At 43.1% G+C, this 21,494-nt stretch overlaps 2 protein-coding genes across 3 annotated transcripts in view; one reads left to right on the forward strand and one right to left on the reverse strand.

The window, feature by feature from the left end:
* The first annotated feature begins 1,958 nt into the window (after nucleotides 1-1,958).
* On the forward strand, nucleotides 1,959-13,820 carry nod1 (nucleotide-binding oligomerization domain containing 1). 2 transcript variants are annotated; one of them, XM_084052759.1, is made up of 12 exons: nucleotides 1,959-2,149; nucleotides 3,972-4,245; nucleotides 4,559-4,733; nucleotides 6,521-8,336; nucleotides 8,574-8,657; nucleotides 8,958-9,041; nucleotides 9,141-9,224; nucleotides 9,924-10,007; nucleotides 10,102-10,185; nucleotides 11,315-11,398; nucleotides 12,404-12,487; nucleotides 12,878-13,820. In XM_084052759.1, the coding sequence occupies exons 2-12, from the start codon at nucleotides 4,063-4,065 to the stop codon at nucleotides 12,948-12,950; spliced, it is 2,835 nt and encodes a 944-aa protein (XP_083908885.1). In that variant the 5' UTR covers nucleotides 1,959-2,149; nucleotides 3,972-4,062; the 3' UTR covers nucleotides 12,951-13,820. The 2 variants fall into 2 exon arrangements, with proteins under 2 accessions (XP_083908885.1, XP_083908886.1); XM_084052760.1 differs by having other exon boundaries at nucleotides 12,404-12,482.
* Nucleotides 13,821-14,695: 875 nt separating this feature from the next.
* Nucleotides 14,696-21,494, reverse strand: part of znrf2b (zinc and ring finger 2b) — a 126,203-nt gene continuing 119,404 nt past the window's right edge. Inside the window, exons 4-5 of the mRNA XM_084052776.1 lie at nucleotides 20,612-20,696; nucleotides 14,696-19,782 (exon numbers count right to left, since the gene is read on the reverse strand). Of these exons, the coding sequence (XP_083908902.1) occupies nucleotides 20,639-20,696 (58 nt within the window). The 3' untranslated portion in view covers nucleotides 14,696-19,782; nucleotides 20,612-20,638. The remainder of the gene's footprint in view (nucleotides 19,783-20,611; nucleotides 20,697-21,494) is intronic.

Here is a 21,494-nt window from a genome sequence, read left to right on the forward strand (position 1 = left end):
GAGGGTGACCCTTTCAAATATGATTATTTTGGGGGGGGCCCTGGTCTGAAAAGTTTGGGAACCCTTGATCTTCGTCATCATGCAGTACGTTTGCGTTTACAGGAACTAATAAAAAATCTAATGTGATGGACTTTTGATATAAAAATACACAAAAAAAAGTTTTGAGTCACTTCCACCCACCGATGGAATAAAGTGAACAGCAGTGACATTGCACTGACACAAAAATCACTCTCCAGTACAGGATGGAAACAATTTCATGAAGGTCAGTCAAATGATTAAAACTCAATTTCTAATGAACGCCAGCCCGTGGATACATACGACTGTAGCTCTATAGTTGTAAGCCCCTTTACTGTGTTGCATTATTATATTTGCATTGTTCTTAGCAATCATATAATTGCTTGGGATGTGTAAAAGTGACCGATTGGCCGAAGTCCAGCGATGCAAATTTTGGGTTCTATATTTTACCCAAAACTCTTTCACCAACAGTTACAGTGCAGCATATAAATTGTGAAGGCCTTGAATAACAAAAATAAAAAAAAATACTTCCAAATCCAAGTCTAACTGTAACTCTGACTGCCTCCCTCTTATAGGGAGTGGATCCTACCTGGCAAGAATTTATCAACAGTCATTAACCCAGCTACACATTCCCATAGCCTATGACTGATCTAAACATTCCAATCGAGGTTGTACAACATAATATACGTTACATTTCTCACCCATCACTATATTCAAAAAGACCATTCAATTATTGCTCTTGAATACAGACAGACCACCCACCCCTCCTCCTCTGTACTTGGCACCCTCCAATGTAAGACTGCCAGAACTGCAGAGGAGAACGGTTGAGGTGACCACAACCATAGCACCACTATCAATGATTCAATAAACAGAAAAACGTCAGGGGGGGGGGGAGCTCCTCGGGAGCTTCAGTGCCCAGGAGCGCCCAGGGGTGTTAATCTGGCCCTGATGTCATCTATAACATCAAATGTTATAATGTTATAAGTGTTTTCTTAACTTGGCCTACTATAGAATTATTTGATTTGATCATCAGTTGTTTGATTAAAATATATATATATATCTACCTCTGTCTGGCTGTGAAATTATAATTGCACATGCGTGATTGTTTATTTAAAATAGTATTGTTTAATCCTGATTGATTGATTGATGTACTTTATTTAGTAAGACATGAGAACAACAGTACATGGAAGTACAAATTCACAATACAAGGTCTACTAAACTGGAAGACTCATAAAAGCACTGAGCTTGTTTCAAATGAGTTCCCCATGCACACAAATCATGATGACATATAAGAGACAGACAGATATACACAACTACTATAGAATGTCATACAATCAGTTTACAGGTTACTGGTATGAAGGGTGAGAAATATGTACAAAAGGAGAAGGAGAGAGGGGGGGGGGGGGTAGGGGGGGTAGGTTAGGTTAGGACTTAGACAGGGGCCATTTTCCAATTGCAGCCTCCTGAAGGTGTATCTTTAGGGCTGTTTTGAAAGAGAGTAGGGTTTTACACTCCTTTACTCCTTTTGGTAGGGCGTTCCACATTTTTGATGAATAGCATGAGAACGAGTTACTTCCCTTTGTTGAGCCAAAAAAGGGTTGGACAAGGTTTGTGGAGCTGCCTCTGGTATTGTGATCATGGACATCATTAACATTTTGGAAGTATTTTGACAAATACAGGGGGATCCCAATGTTGTGGTACTGTATATCTTGAAGACCAGGCCCATAGCAAGTTGCTGTACTACTCTGTCCGCAACCCTAAGCCATCCAATCCTATCAATATACAGGTCATGTTTAAACACACACAGACACAGATAGGGCTCTATGGTTTCACAATAGCTGGCAAGTGATGACGTTATTTTCACTTTCACTTCCTTTTACTGTCAAGCATAATCGCCTGCTGTTTGTATAGGGGTTTATTTATGTAGTAGGCAGCATTGTTACCAGTGGGTGGATCACAGAGACCGCGACAACAACAGATAACAGAAAACACCGTTCAAGATTATGAGGATTTATTTTTATTTGTATCATTAATAACCTAAGAGCGACATGATATGAAGACTTAATGGGCGTGGAGGAGGATAAAGACCATTCATCACAACCACAACACAGTGGACGGATCAAGACTGACAGACGTATGTAAACATGATCTGACACGTTGACACGTGCGTTTTGTTGTAACAGTTTCATTAACGATTGATTGGCTAAGAGAATGTTTGACAGTTTACTGAAAGTTTTAAACTATTGGCGTTATTATTAAGCCAAAATAAGGAAGAGTAGCCTAGTATTTTAGCCTGCCTGCTACCAACCGTAAACATGAGCTTTCAAACAGTCACGAGGGGAGACAGTAAAAAAACAACAACATTAAAATTAGTTTTGGTTCGTTTCGTTTTGTTTGTTTGAGTACAGTAGCCTCACGTTTTATCTGTTTCTTAGAGTCAACTAACTGTAGTAGTAGGCTATTCAACATTCATAGTAAAGAATAAAATATTCAACATTTGGGGAGAGAGAAAAAAATCAACAGTATTGATGTGTATTAGGCTAGATTAATGAATAGCCATAGATCTCAACACGGTCCGTATCACGGATGATCTTCATAATAGTGTTTGCCCTTTCTCCCTTTTTGGCCCGTACATCTACATAAACGTTCAGATCTCTAATATTAAGTGCTGACCCCATGACCACAGATGTTACAATTATATATGAGCCCTTAGAAGTACCTGTATCTTCCGTATTGTTTAATAAAAAGCATTTTAATCAGATCGGTGGCCATTTTCTCATTGAGTTATAATGTACCAGAGTGCAATACACTTCCCAACCGATAGGGTTGCGTAGTTGAAATCCTATGGAAAAAATACGAAAATAATGGCCACTGATCGGATTAAAATGCTTTTTATTGAACAATACGGAAGATACAGGTACTTCTGAGGGCCCGAACATAATTGTAACAACCGTTGCCATAAGGTAAGCACTTTATATTTGAAATCTAAACGTTTATGTAGATGTACGGGCTAAACAGGGAGAAAGTGCAAACACTATTTTGAAGATCCTCCATGACTGTCATATAAAGATATAATATATGACAGTCATGTATCAGGGCTATAGAATGATAAAGGTTTGACAGACTTTGTGGGAACATGCTGATCTCTAAGTGTAAAACAAATATGTTATGGACTTATTGAACTAATATGGGCACAGTTTAGAATAAATCTGCTCGGGAGGTACCTTCACTCCATTTCTTATTTGTGATATCAGATTCTTCAGTGGGTTATCATTCATTTCATGTTAGCTAGTATGTATTTCTCTTGCAGTTTTCTAAGCAAAATGCTTTAGTCTTGGATTCAGAAATCAGGGAAAGGGCATAGGGCCAGGCCAACTGAAGACAACACATATGTCAAGTATGAGTCAAGTATCAAATCTCAGTCTTAAGTAAGTCCTAAACTGTGTTGCCATGTCCCCTTATTATAAGAGACTTCGGGCTTGCTTGTATTTATTGGTAGATTTTGGGCTTGTTTCTAAAGTGTAGTTGCTTATTTTAGGCTTGCTTCATAAATGCTGTTTATGCCAGTGGTTCTCAAACATTTTCATATGAAGGTAATAATTAATATGTAAAAATGTTTTAAATATTTTTCAAACATTTTAACACAACACAAATCTGGCACGGGGTGTACCAGATGTGTGTTGTTAAAATGTTTCAAATTTTCTCACTCACAACGCGTCGTGAGAGCTTAGATTGTAGAGCTTGTACAGTATAGGTTTAAAGTGCTCATGTGTTTGTCGCTTCCTTCGTGCTTGTTTTCATAGACCTGGTTGCTTATTTCTCTCGTAAAATATAAAGGCAAGTCACAATTAAGTGAAACATTTTCACAACCCGACACGTCAATTCAAGTCCAATATCATTATAAAGCCAAAATAAATTCTATTTTTTCTTTTTATTTGATTTGTTATGTTTTTCAGGTCAAGAAAAGCAACTCAAGTTGACTTATTGGCATCTCTCGACTCGAGACCCCGTCACCTCTGCTGCTGCTTATAGTGTAGTTGATGAGTGATGGGTTATAATGGAGAAGGACCCCTTCCTGGCACCAAACTCCAGCTCCTCACCTGGTACAGAGAGGTCCTGGTCTCCCAGGTGAAGAGCACCCAGTGCATCCTGGACAACCTGGTGCACGGCAGCTTTCTGTGTTCGGAGGATGTGGAAATAGTGCAGCGCGCCACCACGGCGCCTGATAAGGTAGTGAAAATGAAAAGAGGAATGGAGTTTTGGCACAAGTCATGCCAATTGGCAAGAAATGATAACCGAAACTCTTAGCCTGGCATTTTTTGGGCATGTTCTTTATAGGCGTAAATCTTGAATCAGTTTTCAAATATTTTCCAAAGTAGCGGAAATAGCACATCTACAAGCTCACAGTGCATCACACCCGTGACACATCGTGAGCTTGTAGATTGGCTATTTTTGTGCGACACTGTTGAACAACGAACTACAGTACATAACAGGGCTTAAGTGGTTAACGTTTTTAATCTGTTTACCTTGAATGAATCTGCAGGTACGCAAAATCTTGGAGCTGGTCCAGGGGAAAGGAGAGGAGGCCTGTGAGTGCTTCATTTATGTTCTTTATAAAGTGCGTGATGCTTACATAGACCTCCAGCCGTGGCTGAAAGAGATCGACTACCAGCCAACAGAGTTCATACAGAAGATACAAGTGGTCAACACAGATCCCAGTAAGTACTATATTACTAAGTAAGTATTACTGAATTGTACCTTTTAGTTGTACCCACCTGCTCACCAGAACCCGATCCAGGGACCACATCACTCCTGTCCTCCATGACCTCCACTGGCTCCCAGTCAAGCACAAAATTGACTTAAAAATACTAATCACTACCTACAAAGCCCTCAACAACCAGGCCCCCCGCTACCTCTCTGAACTCATCAAATGCCACGTCCCCTCCCGTTCCCTCAGGTCGGGTGGTGCCAACCTCCTGGACACCCCCAACAAGCGAACCTGGGTTGACAGGGCCTTCTCGGCGGCCGTCCCCTCACTGTGGAACTCAATTAGTTGACTTTTGGTGAGAAAGCCTGCATATATCGGTATTGGTTGATATCGGTACCGGAAATCAGGGGGGGTTGGACAATATCGGTATATCGGATATTGGTAAAAAAAAGTCAATATCGAACATCCCTAATTATTATTATTTAGTTTTAAGGGTACATGTGTACTGGCAATACCCTCTAGACTAGGGTACCGCCAGTACACTTGTACCTCAAGAGCAGTGGTTCTCAAATAATCATATTTGTACTGGGGACCCCGCAAAATTCATGTGGGGACCCCCCTGGGGGTCCCGACCCACATATTGAGAACCACTGCTCTAGAGTAGGTATGCCTGCTGTACCGTTGACGTGTAATTACAGTATGTGCAGGTTAGAGTTTAAACAAACTCTAAGCACACTTACAGTTTGTACCTGTAAGAGGGGCTTTTACTATACTGTACCTCTGGTCTAGAACACGCCACTGTACTTATGAAGAGTTTCACATGAAGTCCCAGACCTTTCCAGGCATTCACCAGTCAAGCCTGTTTTGTGAATTCCTTGGGCTTGTTTCTAAAGGTAGTTGCTTATTTTAGGCTTGTTTCATAAATGCTGTTTATGCCGCAAAATCTTGGAGCTGGTCCAGGGGAAAGGAGAGGAGGCCTGTGAGTGCTTCAAAATCATGTGGGGACCCCCCTGGGGGTCCCGACCCACAGATTGAGAACCACTGCTCTAGAGTAGGTATGCCTGCTGTACCGTTGACGTGTAATTACAGTATGTGCAGGTTAGAGTTTAAACAAACTCTAAGCACACTTACAGTTTGTACCTGTAAGAGGGGCTTTTACTATACTGTACCTCTGGTCTAGAACACGTCACTGTACTTATGAAGAGTTTCACATGAAGTCCCAGACCTTTCCAGGCATTCACCAGTCAAGCCTGTTTTGTGAATTCCTTGTTCACGCTTTCAGAGGTATCAATCGTGCCAAAGTCATTTGTCAGATGCCACACACCAGAGCCATGTAAAAAGAGAGGCAACAAAGTCCAAAATGCTAAATCGACGAATGATTCATGTAGCCCTCAGATAGTTCCTGTTACATGTTAAATGTATTCACATGATGATATACATTATACAGTCTGAAAATAGCAGATCTACAATTCCTTCTTAGTTTTTGTGACAGTTGGGATCTGTGCATCTTTTAACTGCTTAGTAGAAATATCCTATGTCCCTCAAGGACCCCTGGGGGTCCCCGGACCCCACTGGTTAACTGCTAACTGCTACTGTACCCCTATTTCTGACAGTGTATGATGTGGTGCAATGATAATGAAAGTGCAATAATATTGGAAGCATTTTATTGTGCTGATGGAAGTGCTGTAAATAAAAGGCACACCTGGTACAAAATAAATGTTTCCTTAATATTGATTCTCAGTTTGACTAATCTAGACACCATGTACTGACCTGCTCACTATTTTGTTTCCCTCTCAGTCAGCAGGTACTGCGAGAAGCTGAGGGATCAACTAGGCCGGGACACCCACTTCATCACGTCTTACGCGCAGCGAGAGGAGACCCTGCTGGACGAGCTGTACATCGACACCCTGATGGAGCTGCTGAACGGCTGCAACGAGAGCCTGGGCTTCCTGGAGAGCCCCGACCAGCTCCTGGGGGACGAGGGGGTCTTCAACCACCGAGCCGAGACGATCTTCGTGACGGGGGACGCCGGAGTCGGCAAGTCCATCCTTCTACAGAAGCTGCAGAACCTCTGGTCCAAGCGCCAGTTGCAGACGGACGCCATGTTTTTCTTCAAGTTCCGCTGTCGAATGTTCAGCTCGTTCAAAGACACGGACCAGATCTCCCTCCGCGACCTGCTGTTCAGACACAACTGCTACCCGGACCAGGATCTGGACGACGAGGCGTTTAATTACATCCTCCGCTTTCCGGAGAAAGCTCTTTTCACGTTCGACGGCTACGACGAAATCCATGGGGACTTGGATCTGGTCAACATGCCTACGGTCGCCTCACCGCACGACAAGGCGCATCCCCTGCTGCTGCTGATCAGTCTGCTCTGTGGGAAACTCCTCCAGGGCTCGCAGAAGGTCCTGACGGCGCGGACGGGGACAGAGTTCCAGAGCAGCATGATCAGGAAGAAGGTAGTCCTCCGTGGGTTCTCTCCGGCTCACCTCAAGGCCTACACCGCCCTGCACTTCAAGGGGCAGGAGTATCGATCCCTGGTGACCACCCAGCTGGACGCGAACCCCCACCTCTGTGGCCTGTGCTCCACGCCGCTCTTCTGCTGGATCGTCTTCAAGAGCTTCAAGCACCTGCACAACATGCACGATAACTGTGCGCTGCCCGAAACGTGCGTGACTCTCACCGGCGTCTTCCTCCTGCTGTCCGAGGTTTGCCTCAGCCGCTCGGCCCTGCCTCCGCCGGGGGGGCTTCTGAAGAAGAGAAGTGCCAGGTGCACTTCCGAGACGTTCCGAGCAGGATTGAGGCCCCTGGCGGCCTTCGGGCGGCTGGCCCTACAGGGCCTACAGACAGGCACCTTCATATTCAACCAGGAGGAAGTGACGGCCTGCGGTCTGACCGAGGAGGACCTGCTTGTGGGCTTCCTCCGGCCGGTCAGCCACTACGATGCCTGCGGAAGCCCCGCCACTTATGAGTTCCTCCACATGACCTTGCAGTCTTTCTTCGCTGCGTTTTCTCTGGTGCTGGACGAGCAGGTCGCCACGAGTGGCGTCGTCAAGTTCTTCACCGAGTGCAGCCGTAAGAGGGAGACGACCCAATGCCTGCCCTGTCCCTCCTGCGTCAGCGGGTCCCCGGGACCACAGGACCCGTTCCGAAACACGGAGCACCTTCAATTCGCCAACCTCTTCTTGTGTGGACTGCTTTCCAAGGCAAACACGGGCCTGCTGGAGCACACGGCGCCTCCGGTGTTGTTGAAGAAAAAAAGAGACTTCCTCAAATCCTACCTATCCACCAGTGTCAAGTCCCACCTGCGTGGCTTGCCCCATTACACCAACGAGGGCACCAAGACGGTGCACGTGCTGCCCAACTTCCTGTGGATGCTGCGGTGCATCTACGAGACGGGAAGGAAGGATGTGGCACAGCTGGCGGCCAAGGGCATCACGGCCAGCTTCATTAAGGTGGCGTACTGCAACGTGTGCTCGGCCGACTGCAGCGCACTGAACTTTGTGCTGCAGCACCGCGACAAGCCCATAGGAGTGGACCTGGACAACAACAATATCAGTGACTACGGGGTCATGCAGCTGAAGCCATCGTTCTGCAAGATGACGGTGCTGAGGTGAGGCACACACACACACACGCACACGCACAGCACACGCGCACACACACGCGCGCACACACACACACACACACACACACACACACACACACACACACACACACACACACACACACACACACACACACACACACACACACACACACACACACACACACACACACACACAGGCTAAAAGGAGGTTTCATGTATTATTTTAGACATTGAGGTCAATTTGATTTCTAACTGTGTTCCCAGGCTGTCTGTTAACCAGATCTCTGACAGCAGTATGGAGGTGTTGGCAGAGGAGCTCTGTAAACACAAACTGGTGGAGTACCTGGGGTAAGTAATCCATTTATAAATCTGCTGTGTGTGTGTGTGTGTGTGTGTGTGTGTGTGTGTGTGTGTGTGTGTGTGTGTGTGTGTGTGTGTGTGTGTGTGTGTGTGTGTGTGTGTGTGTGTCTGTGTCTGTGTGTGTGTGTGTGTGTGTGTGTGTGTGTGTGTGTGTGTGTCTGCCTGTCTGCCAGGGGGATGCCACCCTTGCGGGCATCGCCCTAGTAAAAGTATAATAAAGTATAGAACATCACAGCATCATACATTTTGAAACCGACAACTTGAATATATTGATCTGTCTCTTTTCAGGCTCTATAACAATCACATCACAGATGTTGGAGCCAGACTTGTTGGACAGATAATTGAAAAGTGCCCAAAGCTTCGAACTGTCAAGTATGTTATAAAGTTTTCAAAGAGGATGTCTTAAAAATGAGGGATATTTTTGTTTAATTCATTCTGACATTGACATCAACATAACTCTGTTACCGTTAGGATTGGCAAGAACAAAATCACCAGCGTCGGAGGGCGATATTTGGCCAGCGCCATTCAGAAGAGCACATGTATTTTTGACGTGGGGTAAGAGTTGACCAGCCTTTCACAGTGACCCTTGCACTAAATGCTTTCACACACGTTGATTATGCAACAATTCCAGACCTGTGGGCTAACTGCAAGTGGGCCCCCAAATAAATAAATTGGCAAGACATTGATTGATAATATAGCATTAATGTAAAGAATAACGCAAAAGAAAAGTCTTTAAAATGAGTTTTCATTGTCATAAATAGGAACTTAGTTCATAATCAACTTTGCGTAAGCTCCATCATTTTTGTTGTTTTCCAGTAAGGGAGTAAAAGAAAGGGGAAACAAAGGGGGGGTAGAAAAAAAACGAACATTGAAAATACATATCATAGGCAACATAAAATACATCAAGATATTTATCTATGCTATGTGTAATATACATTACACATAGCATAAGCCCAGCAGATACAGTAAGAGGTTAAGCATAAGGTGCGAAGGTGGTATGTGGTGGTAGTTCCATTGATCCAAGCCAGAACACAATTGATTGATTGATTGATTGATTGATTGATTGATTGATTGATTGATTGATTGATTGAAATAAACATGCTATGAAAATGCACACGGGCCAACCATCTGACCACATTCGGCTGCCGTGTTAAGTGGTCAGATGGGTGGGCCGGGAACGCTTACAAGATGTTCAAGTTTGCCCGGATCCAGACAAAGGTAGAGAACCACTGTTACAACGTCACTGTTTTTCAGAATGTGGGGGAACGCCATCGGGGACGAGGGAGCGGAAGCGTTCGCAGCTGCTCTGAGGAATCACTCGAGTCTCACCAACCTGAGGTGAGCGTACCGTACAGTACGTCCGGGTATCAAGCCGGGGAAGCCTATTGGTTGAAATCAACTCATTTGATATGCTGGGTGTCTTTCCTTCTAGTCTCTCCGCCAACGGCATCACATCTGAAGGTGGGAGGAGCTTGGCTGAAGCGCTCAAAGAGAATACCTGCCTCAGGATCTTCTGGTAGGACCATAGAGTTATAATATATCTAGAGTGCGGACTGCCCCGCCCCCAGCTATTCATATCAATGAAAGTTGCTCAGTGGTGTTTGAAGCACCCGGAAGTCTGCCGGAAGTCTGCCGGAAGTCTGCCGGAAGTACCAATATACTATTGGGATAGAGCGGTCATAGAGTTATGAGCAGGCGCACAAACGGTAGACGCACGCGCAATAACGTTTTAAATACGGAAGTGTTGCTATCCCAGATTTGACCACCAGGGGACGACCGCTTCACTGTTCTACCGTGGTTCTGGGGGCTTGGGTAGGAACTAGTGATGTTCCCACCACGGTAGGGATGCCACCGATTATTCGAATTTTAGAATATTCGTTACAGTCTCCATAATCGAAAATGATTTTTAAAATATTCGATTTTAATAAAAAAAAAATAATAATAATTATTAAAAAATTTTTTTTTTTTTTTACTTTTTACTTTTTTTTTTTTTACTTTTTACTTTTGTATGCCTTAGTTTCAATCAAAATATATGCTAATACTAATATTATAGTCTTAATAATTGTAAATGGCCACAGTTTCAGAGCGTTTCACTGTTTCAGCCCAGCCCAAACATGAACTCTGCAGCCGCACTGAGGCCCCTGCTGGAAAGCATCCCAGCCCAAACATTAACGTAACTAATAATTGGGCCGCGCAACCCAGAAATGACCGTGATAATGCTAAAACAAGAGCGGAAAAAAAAAAAAAATGTTTTTTTTTTTTTTTTTTTTTTTTTTTTCAAAAAACGGCGCCGTCGAATAATCGAAAAATATTCGCCAGGGCTGTCCGAATTTCGAATTGGCTGAAGGTCAGATTGTGGCATCCCTACACCACGGAACCCAACCCGCCTCAACCCGCCCCGCGAACCCATATATAAATCTATGGCTCAACTTTTTCTTTTTTTTTTGCGTGTGAGAGCGGCTGACCCGCTCACCCGCAGCCCGCATAATTGTTGTGTTCCAGGCATCCCCAGAAGAGATCTGGGGATGTAGCATCCATATTCTAGGGTGAACATTCAGCAAAAATAGCAGATCTAATAAGCTGACTGTGAGCATGTAGATTGTAACGTTATAGTTGTTGTTGATACATTACATCTAATGTTTCAGGTTGGTGGAGAATGAGTTGTCTGATGACGTGACCCCACATCTGGCTGAGCTGCTTACAAGTCCCAACAGACTGTCTCACCTCTGGTCAGAGCAACATGCACACATTTATACTACACACACACACACACACACACACACACACACACACACACACACACACACACACACACACACACACACACACACACACACACACACACACACACACACACACACACACACACACACACACACACTCACACACACACTCACTCACTCACTCACTCACTCACTCACTCACTCACTCACTCACTCACTCACTCACTCACTCACTCACTCACTCACTCACTCACTCACTCACTCACTCACTCACTCACTCACTCACTCACTCACTCTCACTCTCACTCTCTCCACACTATGCTCTAATTAAGGGGCTGTTTAAAAAAAAATATAGCATTAGATAAAATAATGCATAATTCTATACCTGATATACATCAGATATACATTCTGGAAACAGCCAGCCAGCCTGAGGTTGGATCCCAAATCACGCGTCAGTGACAACCCAGAATATGGATGCTGGGGTTCAAGTGGTTGTACACAGAACAAATCGTCTCTGTTGGGTTGGAAATGTCCAAAACAGTTAGTCAAATAAAGGATTCAAATAAAAAAATAGCAAAAGTAGCAGATCGACAAGCTCGAAACATGTCGCTTCGCACCGCGTTTTGAGCTTAAAGGTGTGTGGGTTTAACATTGCAAATTACAACATGATGACTCATCATGTTGTAATTTGCAATGTTAAACCCAAAATCAATCCTCCAGTTCAAGGCAACACAGAAAGGGGGGAACTTTTTTCTTATTTCCACACAACTCCTTCATGCTATATTAATGAAATAGTTAAATATTGAAAATGGGTGGATTTCCCCTTTAAAGATCTGCTACCTTTGAAGCTTTTGTGTGAAGCTGTAGTAGGCCTATGATCAAGTGGGGCGTTAATTTACCAAAAAAAAAACATGGAGATAAGAGGTTTCTGCCCTGACAACAACTAAATGTCACGTCATTGACCCATGTTATTGTCATCTTGAAGCTTGTTCTGCTGGTGTGTGTGTGCAGGTTAAACGGTAACCAGCTGACTGTGGATGGAGTGAGGCTGCTCTCTGAAGCCCTGTCTTCCAACACGACCATCACAGAGGTCTGGTGAGGAACCGTTTTCCTGTCTAAACAGTGGTGGAAGAAGTACTCCCAATGTTTCACATAACCCATTAAAGGGATAGTTCATCCAAAACAATACTTTTTTTCTATCGATTTGTCACCCTATGGAGACTTGAATTCATGGATATTTCTTTTGTTTTTGTCACATTCCTATGCCAATAAATTGATGACCAGCGGACCGGTAGGCAGTGGTTCCGGTAGGAGACACAAAGGAGACTCTTTGTGTCTCCTACCGGAACCGCTGCCGGTCATCAAATTACTGACTTAGGAATACGATAAAAACCAATAAAATATCCATGAATTCAAGTCTCCATGGTATCGCTCTTCTCAGCTGGTTGATTTCTAATAATTCCTGGTTGTGGTGTATCCCAACAGTATCAAAGGAAACCGTGTCTCTGACGAGGAAGAGAAGCTGTTTGAAGCCGAGAAAAGACTCAAGTTCCACTGATGAGACATTTGTGCCAACAACTTGTGCTGATGTTTCCACATTTAAAAACATACTTTTCTACCTACCTCTCCGAGTATTATGACCAGGGTTCCTAACGCAAGTATGGAAAGTATGGAAAAGTATTTGATTTGAGTAATTTCCAGGTCAGGATAAGTATTTGTTTCCAGACTTTTTTTCCCCAATTCCATTTTCTAAAATATAAAATTAAGAATTTCTAAGAATGAATTGATTGGGTGCATCAGTTACTTTACTTCCTCTTTGGGCAGAGGGACTTTATTTATAAACAGTGTTTACGTTTTGCTCCATAAACAGCCAATGAAGCAAAGCCAATGGACTTTAGTTCTCTTTTCTAGTTCCCTTGTGAATTGCACATGAACACCACCTCTGTTACTGTAAGGGTTGAAGGTTTACAGTTATTTAAATTGGCATGACCAAAAACTAAATAACTTTCATTTCACTATTTCATTGCCTGGGTTTGGTGTTAACCACATTCAACCTAGCATCCCTATTTTGGGCATGTCATTATATGCAAAAAATGTTCAACTTCTTTTTTTTGTAACCGATGTTAACGGTTGCATTGCAACACGTTGTGAGCTTGTAGATTGACTAGAATAGCCGTCAGAATTTAACATAAACGTTAACAGATCGATTAAAAGTATTATTGTGTTTACATCATAAACATCTAGCTCACGGGTCTTCAACGTTTTTTCAGGCCAAGGACCCTCTAGCTGAGAGAGAGATGAAGCAGTGACCCCCCCCCCACTACATACTGTATAAAATTGTGTTGCAGATTAAACTTTTCAACAGATTTCATAGGCACTGTAGCTTCATAGACTTGTTTGACAGCACTGTCATCAGTGTTGGATTCATGTTAATGCGGCCTGAAAAGGTTGAGAACCGCTTCTGTAGGGCAGAAAATGCAACAGGACTGTTATTCAAAGATTTGCTCTTTTAATTTCCTTTCTGTACATTTTTTTTTACATAAATGGAATGTTATAACATGTACTTTATGACTACAAATTTCCAGAAAATAAAAATAAAATAAACAAACAAATCTAGGCATGTACAGTATTTTGAACCTGTTAAAGTACACTGGGATGAATTACCAAAATAAATTACTTTGCTTTATGTTCTCTCTTTGTCTTTTCAGTTGTGAAGTTCACTTTCCTCACAAAGCAATCATTCTCCATTCCATTAATGAGTTATACTTATTGCCAATGGGTAAAAATATATCATTAATCTACCATCAAGTATATAGGCTAACCCTCATCCTCCAAGACAGCCCACTTCAAGATGTCCCTATAGGCAACACTTTTGATTAAACATGGAGTATTCATGTGCCACACAGATAAGATTTTGGACAAACATCGATCGACTTTGGACCGATACGGGCTCAGAACAGAAGCACAAGCAGCAAATAAACGTACAGTCACACGTACGAGGATCGCCTCCCCGCTAACCCCCACCCGCCCCAATAAAGAAAAAAAACAAGATTAAAATACTAAACCAAAATGGGGATTGCAAGGTGCTCGACTGATTATGCAGTAGCTCATAATATATTATAAGGCTGTCCTGGTATTGTATCCTCAGTGCCTCTCACGCTCTTCCCCCATACAATTTATTACAACACAGGATGGACATGTCAGGATGCTACACATTCTTGAGCCCCTACACTGTTATCGTTGTCAAATAATTAAACTGTGGGGGGGGGGGGGGGGGGAGGTGGTTAACCACATGAACCCTAGCACCCCTTATTCTGTGGGGGGGGCGACCTACAAGCTCACAACGTGACATGTTGTGAGCTTGTAGATCGTCTATTTTCGCTGAAGAGATATGGGCCGTAGAGGGGGGTGAGGGGTGGGAGGACCAGGTCAACAGGTTGTAACACCGGCTACAACTGAACATTTTTCTTGTCGCTGGTTGTGCAAACCGGGGGAACTCCCGTCAGGATGTATAAGCACTAGTTTTACTCATCATGAGGGGAATTTGTCATTGCTTTGGCTGAGTTATATTCTGTGTCTGCTGAGAAACGTTTAGTGGAAATCAGCTTGGATAGAAATGATGAACAGTGACTTTCACAACTGAACTGCACAGGCAGGTTCATGACCGGATATGTTTCGGCAAAGAGATATTTGGTCTAGAGGGGGAAAAAGGGAGGGGGCCCCGAGTACACAGACCCCTGGGGGTGGGGGGGGGGGGGTCGGACAAAGTACATAGGGTTTAAGTGGTTAATTCAACCTCTTAACAACATGATACCCACATCTTCAGATTGGTCATCAATGACATGCCAAATGACAGCAGAGATGATAGATGTCCTCAGTAGTTAGCAGCGTGTATTTAAAAAGCTCTTAAACCCTAAAAGTGAAATATCTCAAGGCCTTTTTAAACAGAGACTGAAATGACCTGATATTGTCATGAAGTCACACCTCTCTCTCTCTCTCTCTCTCTCTCTCTCTCTTTCTCTCTCTGATTGACAGGTTTTTGGCATGGCCTAACTCAGTGGTTCTCATACGTTTTTGGATCAGGGCCCACTTCGCGGCCCCCTCATCTGACCTCACAGATGGGTGGGGTTCCTATTTATCTGTATCACGATTCAAAGTTGTAAAGGACAAAAAAATACCATGACATTTTTTATTTTTATTTCATATTATTATTAAAAGTTTCGTGTTTTTCCAATTAGTTGGGGGCCCACTTGCAGTATCCTCACGGTCCACCAGTGTGCCCCGGCCCACAGGTTGAGAACCACTGGCCTAACTAACCGTTTGTTCTCTCTCTGTCACTTCCACATCCGTTGGCGATGCGCCGAGAGGTTAATGGAGTTTATCTGAACAAACTAGTAGCTTGGTGTGCTATCTTTAGGCAGCTATTACAGACAACAAAAACACGACACGAGGAGGACAAAGTGGTGAACGTCATTCTGTTTGCTTTTAAGGCCAATTTGTTTGCTTGTTTTTTTCTCCGCTACAATTCTTTTAGACAGAAGACTAAAAAACACGCTGAATGTCAAATTTGCACACACATACATAAAACCACTTGCATAACCAATGAAAACAAAATCATGATAAATAAAGTGATTGAAAAACAAAACGTGAACGTGAGTGAGGTGTGTGTGTGGGCGGGTGGGTGAACCCTGTAAAAAGGCTAGACTATGTACAAAGAGATTTATTTTTTTTTGCCTGGGGTTCAGCTTGTACAACCTCATGTCCCAGAAGTACACAGTACTGCTACAAACAAAAAAAGAAAAAGAAAAAAGAAAAGGAACATTCTTCGTCTCTGTCCAGAGGGTGCCTAGGAGCCCAAATCACACACTCCATCCAGTGTGTTTTGCTTCCACACAGTTTGTTGCTCCACAGTGCCACCACATGGTTGGACTGGGAATCACAGCCCCGGCACTTCTAAAGCTCAGCACAGCTGCCAGGGTGATATAATCCAGTACAGTGGTTCTCAAAAGTGGGGTCTGGGGACCCCCAGGGGTCCTTGAGGGGGTTCCCCCCTGGCTAAATGATTGATAATTAGGAACCAAATGAACCCGCACAGGTCTGTAACCCTGAGAGTGTACACATTTTCTTTTTTGGATACGTTTTCGGTTTCACCCAGCTGAGTGCTGACCCACAGAGGAGCACGGAGGGGGAGCAGTTAGGGGTTAAGTATCTTGCTCAGGGACCCTTTGACACATTTGCCGAAGGCTGGAATCGTACCTGGGACCTCTGGGACCTCCGGAGTCCTAGGCGGGCTCACTAACCACTCGGCTATAGCCGCCCCCGAATGTATTCTGCACACTCTCAGAGTTGTGGGAGGGGGGGTCCTTGAAATGAAAAAAGTTTGAGAACCAGTTACAGTAGCAGTGGTGCGGTACAGAGATAGCGAATGCACCGTCGTATTCAGCTCAGGCCAAAGTGCTGTGAATCCGTCTACATGAGTCCCATGAGTGTGCACGTCCCTGGGGCCTCACGCATGTGGAAGGCCCTTGTTTTAGGGCCCCATGTCCAGGGCCTCTGTCCAGGGCCCCTGTCCAGGACCCCTATCCAGGGCTCCTGTCCTGTCCAGGCCCCGGGGCAGAAAGAAAGGCACAGGTATAGACACAGTCGGTGGAAGAGGCAGAGAGAAGCCGGATTTACCCATCCGCTGTATGACGGTGTTTTCCGCGCGCCGAAAATAGCCCGGCGACAAGCTCACAGATGCGACGCGTCACGCAATAGTAATGAGGAATTCTATAGGGCCTAGACATGGTTAAAGGTAGCGTAAGTGATATGTTTTGGTTAAAAGGATTTTTACAGGTTTTCTTTTCCTTCTCCTGATAAATTGGTATCCCGAACCTGAATATTTTTTTTCTGTTTGCATTCTTAACAGCCAAAATAACATTTTGTGTCCCATTTGTTTACATGTTTGTTTACATGTCTTGCCCATTGTTCTAAGGAGAAATGTGTTGGGTTGACATATAAAACACTGCCAGTTTTTCTGGTTCCTTGACCAAATGTATAGTACTATCATGTACCAAAAACAGGCTGTCTTATGGAAATTAACATATTCATTTACATGGGAATTATATTATATATAATAATGATGAGGCTTTCATGGCAATATTGAATAAGATGGTGTACTTAAGAGAACAATGGTGTTAATTACCTATTTACACAGTAATGTTACCACTACATGAATGCAGTCTTTGTATTTTTGCTAAAAGGGGTTAAAGAGATGGTACTTTGTACCAAAGACTATAAAAATGCGACCCCATGCCTCCCTGCTTGGTACATTTACTTAAGTACTGTACTAAAGTATTTCCAATTTCCAATACTTTTACTTTTTTTTTTACCATTTATTTGAAAACCTTAATTACTAGTAACTTAGTAGATTGATTATTATTAAAAAACATACAATAATCACTTTATCACTATATACCTTTCAGGCATTTGAAAATAGCCGATCTACAAGCTCTCAATGCGACGCATTGTGAGCTTGTAGATCTGCTATTTTCAAAAGATTTGTATACAAAATTGAAATGGGACATTCTGCATAATGAGTACTTTTACTTTTGGTACCTTAAGTACAATTTGATGCCAATACTTTTGTACTTTTACTCAAGTACATTTTGAATTCCGGACTTATACTTGTAACAGAGTATTTCTATATTGCAGTATTGATACTTTTACTTAAGTAAAACATGTGAGTACTTTTTCCACCACTGATTGGGGATCATGTCCAGGGGTTGTACTTGTTCATCAAGTCGCCTCACGCTACACAAACAGGAGATTGGCTCCTGCCCTATGGGCCACATGGCTAGGCAAGGCTTACTTAGGTTGCACCTGTCCCGAGTGCCTTTTATGACACGACGCAGATTTCCGGCATGCGATACCGTCATACGACAAGGTATAAATTCGGCTATTTGGCGGAGAGATAATGAAGACAAAGGAAGGTATAAACTCTATATAGGACTGCAACTATCCATTATTTTCTTACCGATTATTCTGTTGATTACTTTTTCGATTAATCCAATAACCGAGAAATACGTTTTATTTATTTATATAAAAAAAATATTATATATCAACGAATCAATTAACACATTGGCTGCCAAAAACGCAGATCTGCGTTTTATTGAAAAAAATAAAATAATAATAATTTGACCCAAAGACCAAGGAGATATGATTTTTCCAAGATATAGACTCCCATCCACTTCCTTGTTAACTTAAAACTTAAAAATTCTGTATCTCGGCTCCTGAGTACTTTTGTTTTTTCATTGAAAAATCTCTGGCAGTCTACTGAAAAAAATCTGAAATCAATGGCAGTCAATATTAACCACTTATTCCGTCACACAACGGCATAGTCAGAGCAAAAACTGTGAAAATAAAAGCTGACAACACATTGCATCGAGCTTGTAAATCCCCTATTTCCACAGTTTTTAAATTGTTTGTAAACCTTTTGCCTATAACGACACGGCCCAAAATAGGAATCGATTATGAATTGATGATATTATAGTAGTATCGATTATCGATCATTTTTTATAATGGATTAAAATGTATTGGTTCGATTCATTGTTGCACTCCTACGGCTATACCTTCCACTGACCTCTGACCCCGCTGTCTCCACCTGCTCCAGTGTCCTGGTGTACAATCAGCTCCCAAAAAAACAAAAAAACAGATCTTTTGTCAAATCAGTAGGAAGAGGAGGAGTCAACATCAAGGAAAAAGGAAGAGTTTAACGTCTGGTAATAACGACGGCGGCGGCGGCACGCTCGGTAATCGATCGCCGAGGCGTGTCCAAGTGTTTTCCGCTCCACTCGCCGGGAGTGGGAGTGGTTACACTCGCCGACAACTGTTTTTTTTCCTGATTGGGACAGCTGTGCATCTGAGTTGGCGTTAACTCCCACAAAATGAGTCTCTGTGTGGTTAAACCTGGTCGTTTTGGGGGGGGGGGGGGGTGTCCCTTTGTCCGTCCGTATATATGTCCAGGACGAGATTGCGTGTGCGTGCGGATGTGGTGCGGTCAGCAAAATATGGTCTATCCCTGAAGATTGCTTTTAATGAGTTATGGCACACCGTGTTACTATAGGATGTCCGGGGGGGAGGGGGGGTGGGGGGGGTTACGACATACAGTACTGCGAGGGAGTGGGCGTGGAGGTCTGGGTCATTATGGGATTGGAGGAGGAGGGTCTGGAGAAGCATGAGGAGAAGCGGTAGGTAGGTAGGTCAGTGTCACACTGGCCATAGACGTCACAGTGTCCAGCAGTCTCCATGGCACCCAGGAAGTGGGGAGGGGGTTTCACATTGTTGGCTGTGTTGTCGTCGCTGAAACTCTCCATCTGTGGGAAACTCTCCATCTGTGGGAGCATTGATACCTGTCAGAGGACAGACGTAAGCACATCAATGAAAAACATTGAATTATAAATATCTAAAATCACACACTGCCTTTGATGAGTGTGTTTATAAGTAACGGGCACGTATGCGTATATAGCACCATAGACTGTAAAAAGAATGGACAGCGTTACGCCCAGACTCTACAGACCGTAAATTAAGCCTATTTTTCAGCAATTTCAAATCCGCCATCTTTCTATATCGCGTCATATCGGTTGGATAGCTTGTCAATCAAGAGCGGGGGCGGGGAATGAATGCTATTGGTTGTGTAGCTTGTCAATCAAATCATCCCGCCCCTCCGAGAGCATACCCTACTTTATCATCAATTTTAAAATAAATGGGACCATCATTTACCAAAACGCATATCATGATGATTGAAAGAAGACTTTAAAATAGCGACTGGAAGCATATAGTATTTATTACAATGTTTATTAAGGTAATAAAATCAAGTCTAAAGTTCGACAAAAACCACTTGCATTGAGAGTTATTTCTTCTGACACCAGCAGGGGTACAACAGCGAAACTACAGGCCATTCTTATGAACTGTCACTTCCTAAATAGACTCAATTTCAAAGGCGGATGCTGGGTCCTTGATGTACACACACACTTTGTCTTTTTACTGTTGCTTGTAATCAGTTGCTAATCAGTTGCAGGTGTCCGTGCTACAGACAGAGCGAGAGAGACAAACAAACACACAAAGCCACTTATAGAAGCGGCTTGGCACCTTTTTGAAAAACAAGCAGAAGAAAAGAAAATGTATCACTATTACTTATATAATTGATCAGATGTGATGACGAGTGTGCTGCACATTTACCTGTGCAAAAGAACACAACAAGGCCCTTTAGTCTGATGGGTGCTCCGGACACGATCTGTTCACCTCGAACCACTCATCGATACAGCTGTTAAAAGACAAGAGAGTGATAGACACCATGAAGAGAGAGAGAGAGAGAGAGAGAGAGAGAGAGAGAGAGAGAGAGAGAGAGAGAGAGAGAGAGAGAGAGAGAGAGAGAGAGAGAGATTTACTGATGACACAAGACAGAATGACATACACTTAAACAGACTTTCTTTCTACAAGTAGATTTCGATACAGGCAGGGAATAATAAAACTACAGTGCCTCTTCATCATCCAGAGAGACAGACAGACAGAGAGCTGGGTGAGTTATAAGTGTCAGAGTGATAAATGGATGCAGCATTCAGCTAGATGGAGCGTGGCCCAGGTACACAACACGCTGTTCTGTCTGCAGTGGTGGAAAGTAATTGAGTACATTTACTTAAGTGCTGTAGTTAAGTACAATTTTGAGGTATTTTTTTTTACTTTACTGGAGTATTTCCAGTTTTCAATACTTTTACTTCTACTCCACTACATCTCGGATTCAAATATTGTACTTTTACTCCACTAAAGTTTTTTGATAACTTTAGTTAGTAGTTACTTTGTAGATTTGGTTATTATCACAAAACAAACATTAACCACTTCAGCCCTATATATATATGTATATTTTGAAAATAGTTAAGTACTTAAGTAAAACATTCAGAGTACTTTTTCCACCACTGCTGTTCTGTCTGTCTCCACTCTGCTGTCAAAACCTAAAATACACCACAGATGATCTTATGTAAAGCACTCTGAGCTGCCTTTGTGTATGAAAAGTGCTATACAAACAAAGCGCCTCGTCGTAGGCACATGGCACGCTTATGGAATG

The sequence above is a fragment of the Gymnoscopelus microlampas genome, assembly GCF_963454915.1.
Source record: "Gymnoscopelus microlampas genome assembly, chromosome: 3".
NCBI classification, from domain to species: Eukaryota; Metazoa; Chordata; class Actinopteri; order Myctophiformes; family Myctophidae; genus Gymnoscopelus; species Gymnoscopelus microlampas.

Excerpts from the sequence above, each read along its gene's own strand:
- nod1 (XM_084052759.1), top strand. The coding sequence starts at position 4,063 with ATGGGTTATAATGGAGAAGGACCCCTTCCTGGCACCAAACTCCAGCTC. Across the intron at positions 4,246-4,558 it reads CCACCACGGCGCCTGATAAG|GTACGCAAAATCTTGGAGCT; the intron begins GTAGTGAAAATG and ends ATGAATCTGCAG. Across the intron at positions 9,225-9,923 it reads ACATGTATTTTTGACGTGGG|AATGTGGGGGAACGCCATCG; the intron begins GTAAGAGTTGAC and ends ACTGTTTTTCAG.